The sequence below is a fragment of the Castanea sativa genome, chromosome 5 (assembly GCF_040712315.1).
Source record: "Castanea sativa cultivar Marrone di Chiusa Pesio chromosome 5, ASM4071231v1".
Classification (NCBI taxonomy): domain Eukaryota; kingdom Viridiplantae; phylum Streptophyta; class Magnoliopsida; order Fagales; family Fagaceae; genus Castanea; species Castanea sativa.
Genome location: NC_134017.1, coordinates 38,798,492 through 38,810,093, shown reverse-complemented (window position 1 = coordinate 38,810,093; position 11,602 = coordinate 38,798,492). Strand labels below are relative to the sequence as shown.

At 34.4% G+C, this 11,602-nt stretch overlaps 2 protein-coding genes across 2 annotated transcripts; one reads left to right on the top strand and one right to left on the bottom strand.

The window, feature by feature from the left end:
- Nucleotides 1–1,054: 1,054 nt before the first annotated feature.
- On the top strand, nucleotides 1,055–1,734 carry LOC142633256 (zinc finger A20 and AN1 domain-containing stress-associated protein 5-like). Its single transcript, XM_075807472.1, has one exon. The coding sequence runs from the start codon at nucleotides 1,122–1,124 to the stop codon at nucleotides 1,677–1,679; it is 558 nt and encodes a 185-aa protein (XP_075663587.1). The 5' UTR covers nucleotides 1,055–1,121; the 3' UTR covers nucleotides 1,680–1,734.
- A 1,509-nt stretch (nucleotides 1,735–3,243) lies between these two features.
- Nucleotides 3,244–6,525, bottom strand: LOC142637074 (uncharacterized). Its single transcript, XM_075811365.1, has 8 exons — nucleotides 6,300–6,525; nucleotides 6,113–6,202; nucleotides 4,967–5,026; nucleotides 4,808–4,847; nucleotides 4,592–4,685; nucleotides 3,881–3,940; nucleotides 3,684–3,775; nucleotides 3,244–3,582 (listed from the first exon to the last, which is right to left on the bottom strand). The coding sequence occupies exons 1-8, from the start codon at nucleotides 6,410–6,412 to the stop codon at nucleotides 3,496–3,498; spliced, it is 636 nt and encodes a 211-aa protein (XP_075667480.1). The 5' UTR covers nucleotides 6,413–6,525; the 3' UTR covers nucleotides 3,244–3,495.
- Between the last annotated feature and the right edge of the window lie 5,077 nt (nucleotides 6,526–11,602).

Genomic DNA, 11,602 nt, shown 5'->3' with positions numbered 1-11,602 from the left:
GGTTGAACTTTAGATTTTTTGAATTTGCTATTGTCAAACGCAAGTTAGAACTTCAAAAAATTCCTCATTAAGCATTTAACATTTTATAAAAAAAAAATTAGATACGAGTTTCACATGAGATTATGGTGATACAATACTCTAGATAAATTATTTGTCATTATTTATTTGGAGGAGGATTAAAAAAAAAAACTTGATATTAGATTTACAAATCTAAGATATAATAGGAAAAATAAATAATTCATTTAACATTCTTAAAAATAAACCAAATATTATAATCTCACATTCTTAAGAATTTTATTAAATTCCTAGTTTTTTTTTAGAATCAAATTCCTAGTTAAACCAAATATAGGAATAGTTAAATTCCTAGGCATTCAAATTGCAAAGCATCACATTTCCAGTAATCTAGATGACAAGAATAATGTGAATTTTCCGTACCAAACGTCACTTTAACATAATCTTAGTTTCTTTATGTGTCTAAATAATAATAAAACTATTTTCTATATTACAAAATTATTCTCAATTCTTGAAAAAATAGATATTGTAGCCCAAGAAAAATTCCTATATTCTAATCAAATAAAAAAAAATTAACGCAATCTCTCAATTTTATTTTTCATTAAATTTATCAATTTTCGTACATTAATATTTTAAGAAAATAATCAGGTCCAAAACTGATCGGGCCTAACCGCCTAAGTATAAAACTAATCAGTACTATGGATTTTCTTTCTTGGGTGATTTTTGAGAAGTATTCCTCAAGGCACCCTTTATGACTAAAATTTTATCAAGCATCCAACTTGGAGAAGAAAACATTCAAATTTAGTTTTCCTAAATCGAATCTTAAATTTACTTTAATCCCAAGTCCAAAATTAAAAGATATTTTTTTTTAAAAAAAAAAAAAAAACAAACAAACAAACAAACCTAGTCGGTGGGTTTTCAGACTCCCCTAGACCAAATCGACTTAGGATTCCTATTTCTTAACTCCCAAGTCCACTAGCCCTTATATATATGCAACCCCTTTGGTTAGCTCTCAATCGCAAAAAATTCGGAGTCTAGGAACAATTAGAAGCAATTAGACGAGCGAGAAACAAGTTAGAAAGATAGATTTGCAGGAGAATATTAAGAACATGGAACGGCCTCTCTGCGCCAATGGTTGCGGCTTTTATGGATCTGTGGAGACACAAAACCTGTGCTCCAAGTGCTACAAAGATTTTCAAAAGCAAGAACTCCCCAAAACAGCCAAAGAAGACAAGGAACCACAACAAGTTTTAATGAAGATGGATCTTTCACCATGCGATAATGGTTGCGGTTTCTTTGGAATGGCAGACAAAAGGAACATGTGCTCGAAGTGCTACAATAACTCTCTTAAAGGAGAACTTGCAGACAAAGTTAAAGCACTGGTCTTGGATAATCCTATGAACTCCAGTGCTCAATCTCAACCATCTTCTGCTTCTGGAGTGGATGCTGTAGTTAAGAATTCGACAAGCGTGAGGAATAGGTGCAAGTGCTGCAACAAGAAAGTGGGGTTGACAGGGTTTGAGTGCCGTTGTGGGAATGTGTTTTGTGGAATTCATAGATATCCAGAAAAACATGCGTGTAATGTGGATTTCAAGGCAATTGGTAGGGATGTTTTGATCAAACAAAATCCAGTTTGCAAGGGTGACAAGTTACAATGGAGGGTTTAGAAGAGGAACAACTAGATGGTTTAAGCCTTTTTGTATGATAAAAATTTGACTTGTTATCTGTTTTTTTTTTTTTCTCATTTTTTTTTTTTTAGTTCACTAATCGGTAATTCTTAGGGTCTGTTTGGATAGAGCTTATTGCTGAAAACTGAAAACTGAAAACACTGTATCAAAATAATTTTTAAATGTGTGAATAGTGTCATGGGACCCATTTTTAATAAAAAAAAATTTTGTAAAGTGAAGTTTGTGGGTCCCGTGAACAGTACACGGGACCCGCAAATGTGCTGAAAAGCCTTTGTCCCCTTACCCGTACAGCAGAAGAAGAAGAAAAAAAAAAAAAAAAAAAAAAAAAAACGCAAAACGCTGGACGTGGCCACAAAACGCCCAATCCAAACTCAGCCTTATTGCTGAAAACTGAAACTGAAAACACTGTAGCAAAATAATTTTTAAATGTGTAAATAGTAATGCGAGACCCATTTTTAATAAAAAATTGATGAAAAAATACATAAACAGTGCGCGCACTGCGCATATGTCCCCACAGCTGCAGCAGAAAAAAAAAAAAAAAAAAAAAGAAAAAAAAAAAGCAAAACGTGAACGCAGCAAATATAATCTCTATCCAAACGCCACCTTAATCTGTATTTGTTAGTACACTATCTATGATGTGATTCTCCTCTAGAAGAGAAACTGAGTTCAAAAACCTCAAAAGTCAAAACCCCTCCCTTGTGTGTCAATGCGTGTGTCTATATACAAAATCTAAAATGGGAGAAAAGCTTGAACAGCTTCTAGATGTAATGCCTGAAGAAATAAAGGCAAAATCTTCCATGCGAAAGTAAATGGACTACCATATGGATTTTATGGTAATTCCCTGGTTGGGGAAGTAAAAAAGAAGAATATCGAACTATGAAGTTCAGATTTAGGGATGGATAAATTAAAAGCATCAACTAGAAGGAAGATTGGAGAGATACAAAAATGTAAAGATGACTAAATAAAAGACTAACTAGAGGGTTTCCAACCAAACAGGCAGCAGACACCCATTGGAAATGCAGAAGCCATAGAAGATTATTCACAGGTGTTGATTGACCTTATGCAATACATAAAACAGAACCCGTATAGGATTTTATATATAGTGTACAAAGAGATAACAATAAGAAAATAATTTAAAATTCAAACCTAGAAGGAGATGATATTCAAGTCCTATAATTTTTTACACCCATCAAATCTCCACTAATTGAGATATAACGCATTTGTTATAAGTTGATGCATATCATCCTAGTGTGCACAAGGAATGTTGTTTAGACAGCAATATAAGCCAAACCACCAAAAGTGCGGAAGCTAAAAAGTTATAAATTAGATTAATGTAGGAGAGGAAGTTGGAGAGATGAGAGAAAGGAAAGCAAGGAATTAATGTGTGATGTGATACTAGATTCATTGCTGTGCACCCATTGAAGAAGGGGTGCTTGTAAAATAAAAACAGTGAACCAGTACAATCACAGCAAAAAAGGGAAAATAAAGTTTGGTGGTGACCATAGCAGCTTGACTACCTTGATAAAATTAATGGCAAACAATCTTTCAGGTATAAAAGTATTATATACTAAATTGATATTAGAAGTGTTAACAGAATTAACAAAACCAAATTGGTAGGATTTGAGAATTTGAGGGGGAATGTACATAACCATCAAAGCAACTAACCAAACAACAGGACTTTTTAGAGTTTGCGTTTAATTCATGCATGGAAGTGGAAAAGCGTAGGACTTAAAAGGATAGAAAATCATAATTTTCCCATTTCTGACATCGGGCGAAAGACCTATTGAAGCAATCTTCAATCATCAGGTGGGAAATCCTCATCTGAGGCATTCCCCAGAAATGAGCCTAGAGTCTTCCTTAGAATGCTGAAAGTTTTATCATCCTGTGTTCCAAAAGAGAGTGGATTAATACTATTTGTGTTAATGTGTGTATGGAGGAAGAGAGAGGCTCCAACAATCAGGGTCAATGCTTATAATTATGTACCTGCTTCTTCTTTTTCAATGACTCCTCCAATTGAGCAATTTTATCACCACAAGCTTTCTCTTGTTCAGTTATCATGCTCCTTTCTCTCTTCCCTGATATCAACGATATAAAATTAACAGAATCAACATTTCGCTTTCTTGTTTGGATGAATATGGAATTATACTTTATTATATGGGAGGAAGAATGTTGTTGCTCACTCATTTGTTCATATCGTGTGAATAGTTTTTCTTTTTCTTCTTCAAATTTTGAAATAGTATCTGTCAAATAAAACCTGTCAATTATCAATAAAACCAACAAAAAGAAATAGGTGTTTCAAACTAAATTTGTTTATTAATATCATTTGAAACAGAAAAAATGTCATTCTTCAAAGAGAAAAGACAAACTCCAGCTTTTAAAAATTAACATTATGCTTGGATAATTAAGAGGTGCAGGATGTATATGAATTAAACTACTATATTATACGGTGCTTCTGGGAATATGTGGGCAAGGTTACATCACCATATATAAGAGGATAACATACATTAGTCATGAAGCTCACGTATTATACGACAACAATTAGATGTTCTATATACAGCTGCAGTGAGGACGGGGTGTATGCAACAATAAAGCAAGAACAATCAGATTATTTTTAATGTCTAAATGTTATTGATCATAGTGATGTTTAAATATGCAAGATATCAAAACACTAGGTAGTGGGGGACCTTTATATCCTGGTGATTGGAATTTTCTGCAGTATATACGTCATGTTATTTTGTCTATGCTATTAAAATATATACATAAACTTTCATGCTTGACATGTCATCAGGCACTATAGAAACCAAATAAAACGTGACTAATCTATTAATTAAACTGAAGTCTGACGCTGCTAGTTAAATGATGCACTTTATGACAAGATGCGTAGGGCTTACCTTTTAAGGCCTGCAGATGAGAGGCTTTCTCCTTGCAAAATTTCTCATACAGTGCTTGGAACCTGGCTGTCTCATTCTTCAAGCTATTTTCACACTGCAGAGATTTAATTGCAAAATTCTCAAGACCATTCTCTCACAATGATTAATTTATAAATCCAAAAACAAGTACTAAGTTTTCATCACTAGTCATCCGTGCCGAGCAGTTTTAACACAGACCTCTTTTGAGCTCTTTGAAAGTGCTTTTGCAAAAATTTGTCTAACAATTAAAGGACACAAGAGGCTCTAATTAGTATAGCTAATCAGGAACACTATCAAGGAACATGCTAATATTAAAATATTACAAACACTTTAGATGCGTTTATAAGTCTACTTTACCTATCCTTTTCAAATTTTGACTTCAACTCATCAATCATTGACTTGATATCAGCGGCCACACTGTCACCAAAACACAATTAACCATCACAAAGTGATTAAAGCAAAGGACTACAAAAAAAATATATGAAGCAGAAAAAATGGCATAAGAAAAGCAAAAACAATTTGTACAACTTAATATCTCATTGTAAGATAAGGAGCAAAAGCAAGCTGGTTAGTATTAGATGTAAGCAGTAAACAAAATGCCATTGACATTACGAACCACGATAACAAAATAGATAATTTGATCTGATTTGGGTAATAAGTAACGCTGAGAACTCATCTGCATTCCTCAAGGCTGCCAGCCACTACCATGTTGCTTCACACCATTAGCCAATCCAAGAATGTCGGGCACGTCAATAATTACCTTGCACAAGATGAATTTCTAAAGCGATACCTTCCTATTGACCCTTCAACTAATGATGGACTGTAGAGTTCTTTGGTAATAACTTATCGTTTCTCTTGTTGTTTCATTGAGTTTTAGACGAGTAATCATTTAGGAAATCTTTTTTCTTTGATGCAGTAAGCTAATTAATGCGGTGTTCTTTTTTTTTTTTGTTGTTTCATTGAGTTTTCAATGAATGTGGTATTAAACACTAAGAGAGTGCTCAATCAATGGGAAAGGAATGAATGAGAATCATTCAATCTGCCTCAACTCTGCCAAGGCTATTGGATTTTTTTTTTTTTTTTTTTTAAATCCTTCAAACACATTGAAGACAAGCCTATTTATTTTAAACAAAAGGAATTTAAAATAAATAACAAAATGAATATGCAAACCACAACTTCATCCGAAAATATTTTATAATTTCAGTTTCACAATTACAAAAAATATATAAAATATAAAATATATTAACAAAAAAAAAACTGAACAAGCAATATACTTTTATAGATGAAAATTCTTCAGGTTTTTTCAAACAGAACCACTCAGGTTTATAGAGAAACTAAATCACAGTAAAATTTATCATTCAGATCAAGTTTTTCAAAGCGAATAAAATCTCCGATTATGAAAAAACTTGGATTATCGATGAGATTAATTCCTAAAATATATACAGCTTCTTCTAAATTGTACATTAAGAACCTAATCAGAGTGAGGAAAACGTTTCGTATTACCTGGAAATAGTCTCTTCGTTCTTCTTCTGGCCGTCCTTCTGAGCCTTCTCTCGGATCTGATGCAGCGCCGACATAATGCCTTTGATATCACTGCGATTTCAATAAATAAATTAAAAATAAAAATAAAAAATTTCAAACAAAGAAAAAGAGAAGAAGAAGGATGGTATTGGAGTTGGAGGTAACTAACTTTGAAAGGTCGAGATCGAAATCGTCCTCGACTCGGTTGCGCTTATCCGATACGGCGAACTCGGAATCGGATCTTTGGTGCTTCCTGGTGCTTTTTGCTTTGGACGCTGACATTGTGGTTTTCAGTGAAACTGAAGCTCTGAATGTGAGGGTTTGTTTTGGAAATGCGTTGTGGAGCTCTTTGAAGCAATGGGTTTGAGAAACTGGAATCAAAGTGTGAAGGTTTTGCAAGGCGCTCAAATAGGACTCTGTTTTTAAATTCAAATTTTCGCACGCCTTTTATATATATATTATTCTTTATTTTTTTAAGTATTTATGTTAATTCAAAAAAAAAAAAGAACTTCGTTAACATACATGATATACATGGCTTAATTTTTTTGCCACTCGAGAAAATTAGCTACCGGAAAAGTTCATATATTGCCTTTTTATTTTTTTTACGAAAATATAAAAGTATAATATTTGTATAATACTCAGAATATATGGCATGACATTTTGTTCTCTAAGAGCATTCTCATCAGCTCTTTCAAAAAAAAATGTCATTTTAACATACCAAAAACTTACTTTATTATTTTACCACATTATTTTACAATACACCATTTATCAGATGTTCTATTCTCCTATTCTATATATTAAAATAATATATACAACATATTAAAATAATATTTAAAACTCATCAATCACAATCAACAGCCACCACACACAGCTGCCAACAACCAATAGCCACCACCACACATCCACCACATCCTCCACACCCCCAAAACACAATTCAAAACAAACCCATAGTCCACCAACACCAAATCGGAAGCCCCACCACCACCGCCACCTCAACCACAAACTCCGACAAAATTGAGCTTTTGGCCATGGCCATGGGTTAGAGACAAGAACCAAAAAAGGAAAAAAAAAAATAGTATAGAATAGAGAGATGACGAACCTCACCACCTCTACCACTGCTAACCTCAAAATCCATGTTCTTTCTCAATCGCCGCTAACCCAATTGCCACACCACCGCTAACCTCAAAACCCATGTTCTTTCCCAATCACCACACCGCCACTAACCACCAATCCAAACCATCCAAAGCCAACTGCAAACTCATCCACACCTAAACCCACCACAAAATCTAGCAACCCACGCCCACGATCCACCCAAGGAGGGGAGGCACAGCGGCGATCTGTTGCTTCAGATCAGCAAGCTTCAATCGGTGAGTTGAGTTTCAGATCGGCGAGCTCTGTTTCAGATAGGCAAGTCCCTCCAGCGAGTCCCTTTAGATCGGCGGGTCCCTTCAATTGGAATCGCCTTCTTCTTCGTGATAGGAAAAAAAATAGAGAAAGAAGCGCAGAGAAAGGGAATGGAAGAAAAAAAAAAAAAAAAAAAACCCCGAAGCCAGTGAAGATGCTAGAGAAGAAAGAAAAAGAGAAGAGGGAGTAACTGAACATGAGGAACAGGCGGAGGAAGAAAGAAGGAAAAAGTGAGAGAGAAGAAAGAAAAGTAATAAAAGAGGAGAGAGAAATGAATAAAAAATAACTTTTTTTTTAACACACTTGTCCGTACCGTTCCAAAGATGGAACGGTGCTGTAGCATGTCTCAAATTTTTGAGACATTTGACACACCTAATAAAGCTCTGTTTTTTGTGTTTGGTGTGCCAAATGTGTCATATTATAGCCTTTAACACATTTAAGACACCTGATGAGAGTGCTCTAAGTATAACTGGTCCAATAAAAATGGAGTGCCTCGACGATATTTTGTTAATAGATAATTTTAGAAAAAAAAATTTTATTTTTATGAGAAATATAAAAAGTCATTAAAAGAATAGTTTTTTTTTTCCTTACAAAATTCTTTGGCTAAATTGCAAATTATACCCTTAAAATTTAGAGTATTTTGCTTTTCTACCTTAAAATTTCAAAACTTCAATTTAACCCCCCTAAAATTACCTATCATTTTAGTAGTTAGCCCGTCCGTTAGTGCCATTCTGATGTGTCCGTTAAGTGGCACATTAGTTTGCCGCATGTGTATTGTTAGTCCAATAAAATAGTGTCTCATATATTTATAATGCTAACAACATTAAATATGTTTAAAAATATTATAAAAATTAAAACGTATACTAAAATCTAATTATAATTTCATTTTTTAGTAAAACTTATCATTTCATTTTTTAGTAAAAAATTAATTTAATTCAGATTTTTCTTCCACACTTTCTTGACAATTTTCTTGCCACCCAAACAAATGATCAAATCTAAGAAACCCATAAAATTGTCTTTGGAAATAAATACACAAAAAAAACCCCAACCAATTCGGCTTTAACAAACCCAAAAATTTTCTTTGACCAATTGTTAAACACAAAATTCGGGTGGCAAGAACAACACAAATTCACAACAAACCCAGCCAACCACATGAACCATCGTTAGAGCATCCCCATCAGTCTGTGTAAAGTTTTGCAAAATGAAAAAAAGTAACTAATTTTACACATTTTGAGCAAAAAAAGACCCACATCAGTGGGTTTTTAAAATTGTGCATAAATGCACAATTGCTATAGTAACCGTGTATATAGGCACAGTAACTGTAGCATTTGCATTTAATATTTTAATAATTTTTTCTCTTTCCTTTTTGTACATTGTTATGACATATGTGAATGATATTAGGAACATATGTCATTTAGAATTGGCTAATCTTTTGATAAAACGCACTTTACGTGTAATTGGGTAAATCTAAGATGTGTTTAATACTTTAAGGAACAAAAGGTCAAGTCCAAGTATTGAAACCATGCAATTTTGTCCAAAAAACAAGTGAAGAAGTGCTAGTTTTTAAAACTCGACAGATAGTATCCATTGAGGTTTAAAAGGCTTGTTTAGCCCGATACTCAATAGCTGCTCGATAGATAACCTATCTGTTGAGATTTATGAAAATTAGTTTTTCAGATCTGATTTCACTTTAATTCGTGTGTACATGTTTATGCTTTCTTTTCTCACGACCCTAAACATATATAAGGATTATTATAAGGGTTGTCAAAGGTTGCGCAAGTGTGAGGCAAAGCGTTGTTCATACAAATTGTGACCAGAGACAGAATTTGCCCTTGTTCATCTTTCTCTTGAAAAAACTGTTGCGTTTGTACACCGTTGGGTTTTGTGACTAAAGAGCTTCTTGATCTTCATCGTGTTGATGAACTAAAAGAACTTTGCAGCCAACATCTTGCTCAAGTTGGTGAGTAAGTCGCGTACTAGGATTCGCGCATCGATTGGTTAGTCACGTACTGAGAGCCGTGCATTAAAAATGAGATATTGTCATTACAGAACAAGTCCAATTATGTATTGGGGTAAATGTTCAATTGTAGGTTGGTATAAGGTACTAGGATTCCTTTACTTGTAACCGCTTGTTGTGATAATAATGGATTCTTGGGAGTGGTGACCTTAAAATCACCCGGTAGGGTTTTTGCTTTAGAGATTTTCCCCATTCGTAAACAAATCATCGTGTCAACTTTATTTTCCACTGCATATTAACTTAGTTGGTGATTTTTTTGTGCTACTAAGCTTTTTACATGTTAATTGGATTAATTAATTAACTTAGCTAATTAATTGGTTAATTCATCATAAGGGGTCAATACATTTTTGGCCTATCAAGTGGTATCAGAGTAGGAACAGTGTGATCTATTGACCCCTACTATCATGGTTGCTATCAGTAAGAAAAAATCTTTTGTTTCAAATACATCTTGTTTTTCTAATCTCTATTTGATTGAGTTTCTTAGAAAATGCAAGTCTAAAAGTTATTTGAAAGCTATCATGATGATGATTGAAACAGATCTTAATATGACAAAGAAGAAACTAGACTGCCTTGGAATGAAAATGTGCAGAGGAGTTCATCTGAGAAGAGTGAAGGTTAAAGGCTTTGTTCATAAATGACAAATGAAAGAGAACACCATTCCTACAGATTTGTCATCAAAGCATGAGGTGTGCTTTATGATGAAGTTTGTGTTCAAGGTAATGGACACATGTTTGTGGTACCTTAACAGTGGATGCTCACGACACATGACTAGAGACCGCTCTCTCTTTAAGGTTTTTAAGTCTAAGAAAGGTGATAATGTCACTTTCGATGATGAGAGCAAATCACAGATTAAAGGAAAGGGAACAATCTCTCTACTTGAACTGCCTGACATTGCAAATGTGCTATATGTAGAAGGTCTGTGAGTGAACCTGTTAAGCATAAGTTAGATATGTGATCAAGACCTTATGGTGCTATTCTCAAAAAGGAAATGCCATATGTTGGATGAATTTAGAAAGAAACTCATAAGTTGTGTTCACACTCTAGACAATTGTTATGGTCTGGTTCATGATGTTGACATTGTGTACAATAGTATTCATTTGCCAAATGAAGACCTTTGGCACTAAAGGATGAGACATGCTAGTTACAAACATCTTTCAATTGTATCTAAACATGAATCAGTTTTGGGGATGCCAAAGTTCAGTAGAGTGAACAATGTTGTGTGTGGACCGTGCCAGTTGGGAAATAGACAAAAGCTAAATATCTAGGCACTGAGACATCCTCTACATCTAGACTATTGGAGCTACTACATCTGATCTCATGGGTCCAACTAGAACTGAGTCTCTTCGTGGGAAGAGATACATCATGGTTGTGATAGATGACTTCACTAGGTACTCTTGGGTCATTCTTCTAATATCCAAGTCAGATGCTCTTGAGCACATTGAAGCCTTGTGCATAAGATTGCAAAATGAGAAGAGCTTAAAGATTGATCGAATTTGAAGTGATCATGGTAAAGAATTCGAAAACTTGTACATGGAGTCTTCTTGCACTAGATCGGGTATATCTCAAGAATGCTCTGCTCCTATTACTCCTTAGCAGAATGGTGTAGTAGAAAGAAAGAACATGGATATTCAGGAGATGGCTAGAGCCATGTTGTACAACAAGGATGTGGCTAAAAACTTGTGGGGAGAGGCCATTAACACTGCGTGTCATACGGTTAACAGGGTGTATTTCAGACCTGGTACCAAGAAGACTCCCTATGAGCTATGGCAGGAAAGGATGCCGAATGTTAAGTATTTCAGAATCTTTGGAAGTACTTATTTCATTCTTAAGGATAGAGAGAATGTGGGAAAATTTGACTCCCAAAGCGATGAAGGAATATTCTTAGGATACTCCTCCACTAGCAAGGCTTATTGGGTATACAACAAGAGAACCAAGAAGGTGATGGAAACTGTCAATGTTATTATCGATGAAGTTTCAGAGTCTAGTTCTAAGAAAATTATTGAGGAAATGCCCAAAGAAATTCTTCCTCCAGAACCTAAGGATGTTCAAGA

What these genes read in the sequence shown, in the direction of transcription:
- LOC142633256 (XM_075807472.1), top strand. Translation starts at nt 1,122, where the DNA reads ATGGAACGGCCTCTCTGCGCCAATGGTTGCGGCTTTTATGGATCTGTG.
- LOC142637074 (XM_075811365.1), bottom strand. Translation starts at nt 6,412, where the DNA reads ATGTCAGCGTCCAAAGCAAAAAGCACCAGGAAGCACCAAAGATCCGAT. An exon ending in TTCGATCTCGACCTTTCAAA is followed by an intron (nt 6,203 to 6,299) that starts GTTAGTTACCTC and finishes TTGAAATCGCAG; the next exon opens with TGATATCAAAGGCATTATGT. An exon ending in TCATCTGCAGGCCTTAAAAG is followed by an intron (nt 3,941 to 4,591) that starts GTAAGCCCTACG and finishes TTTATTTGACAG; the next exon opens with ATACTATTTCAAAATTTGAA.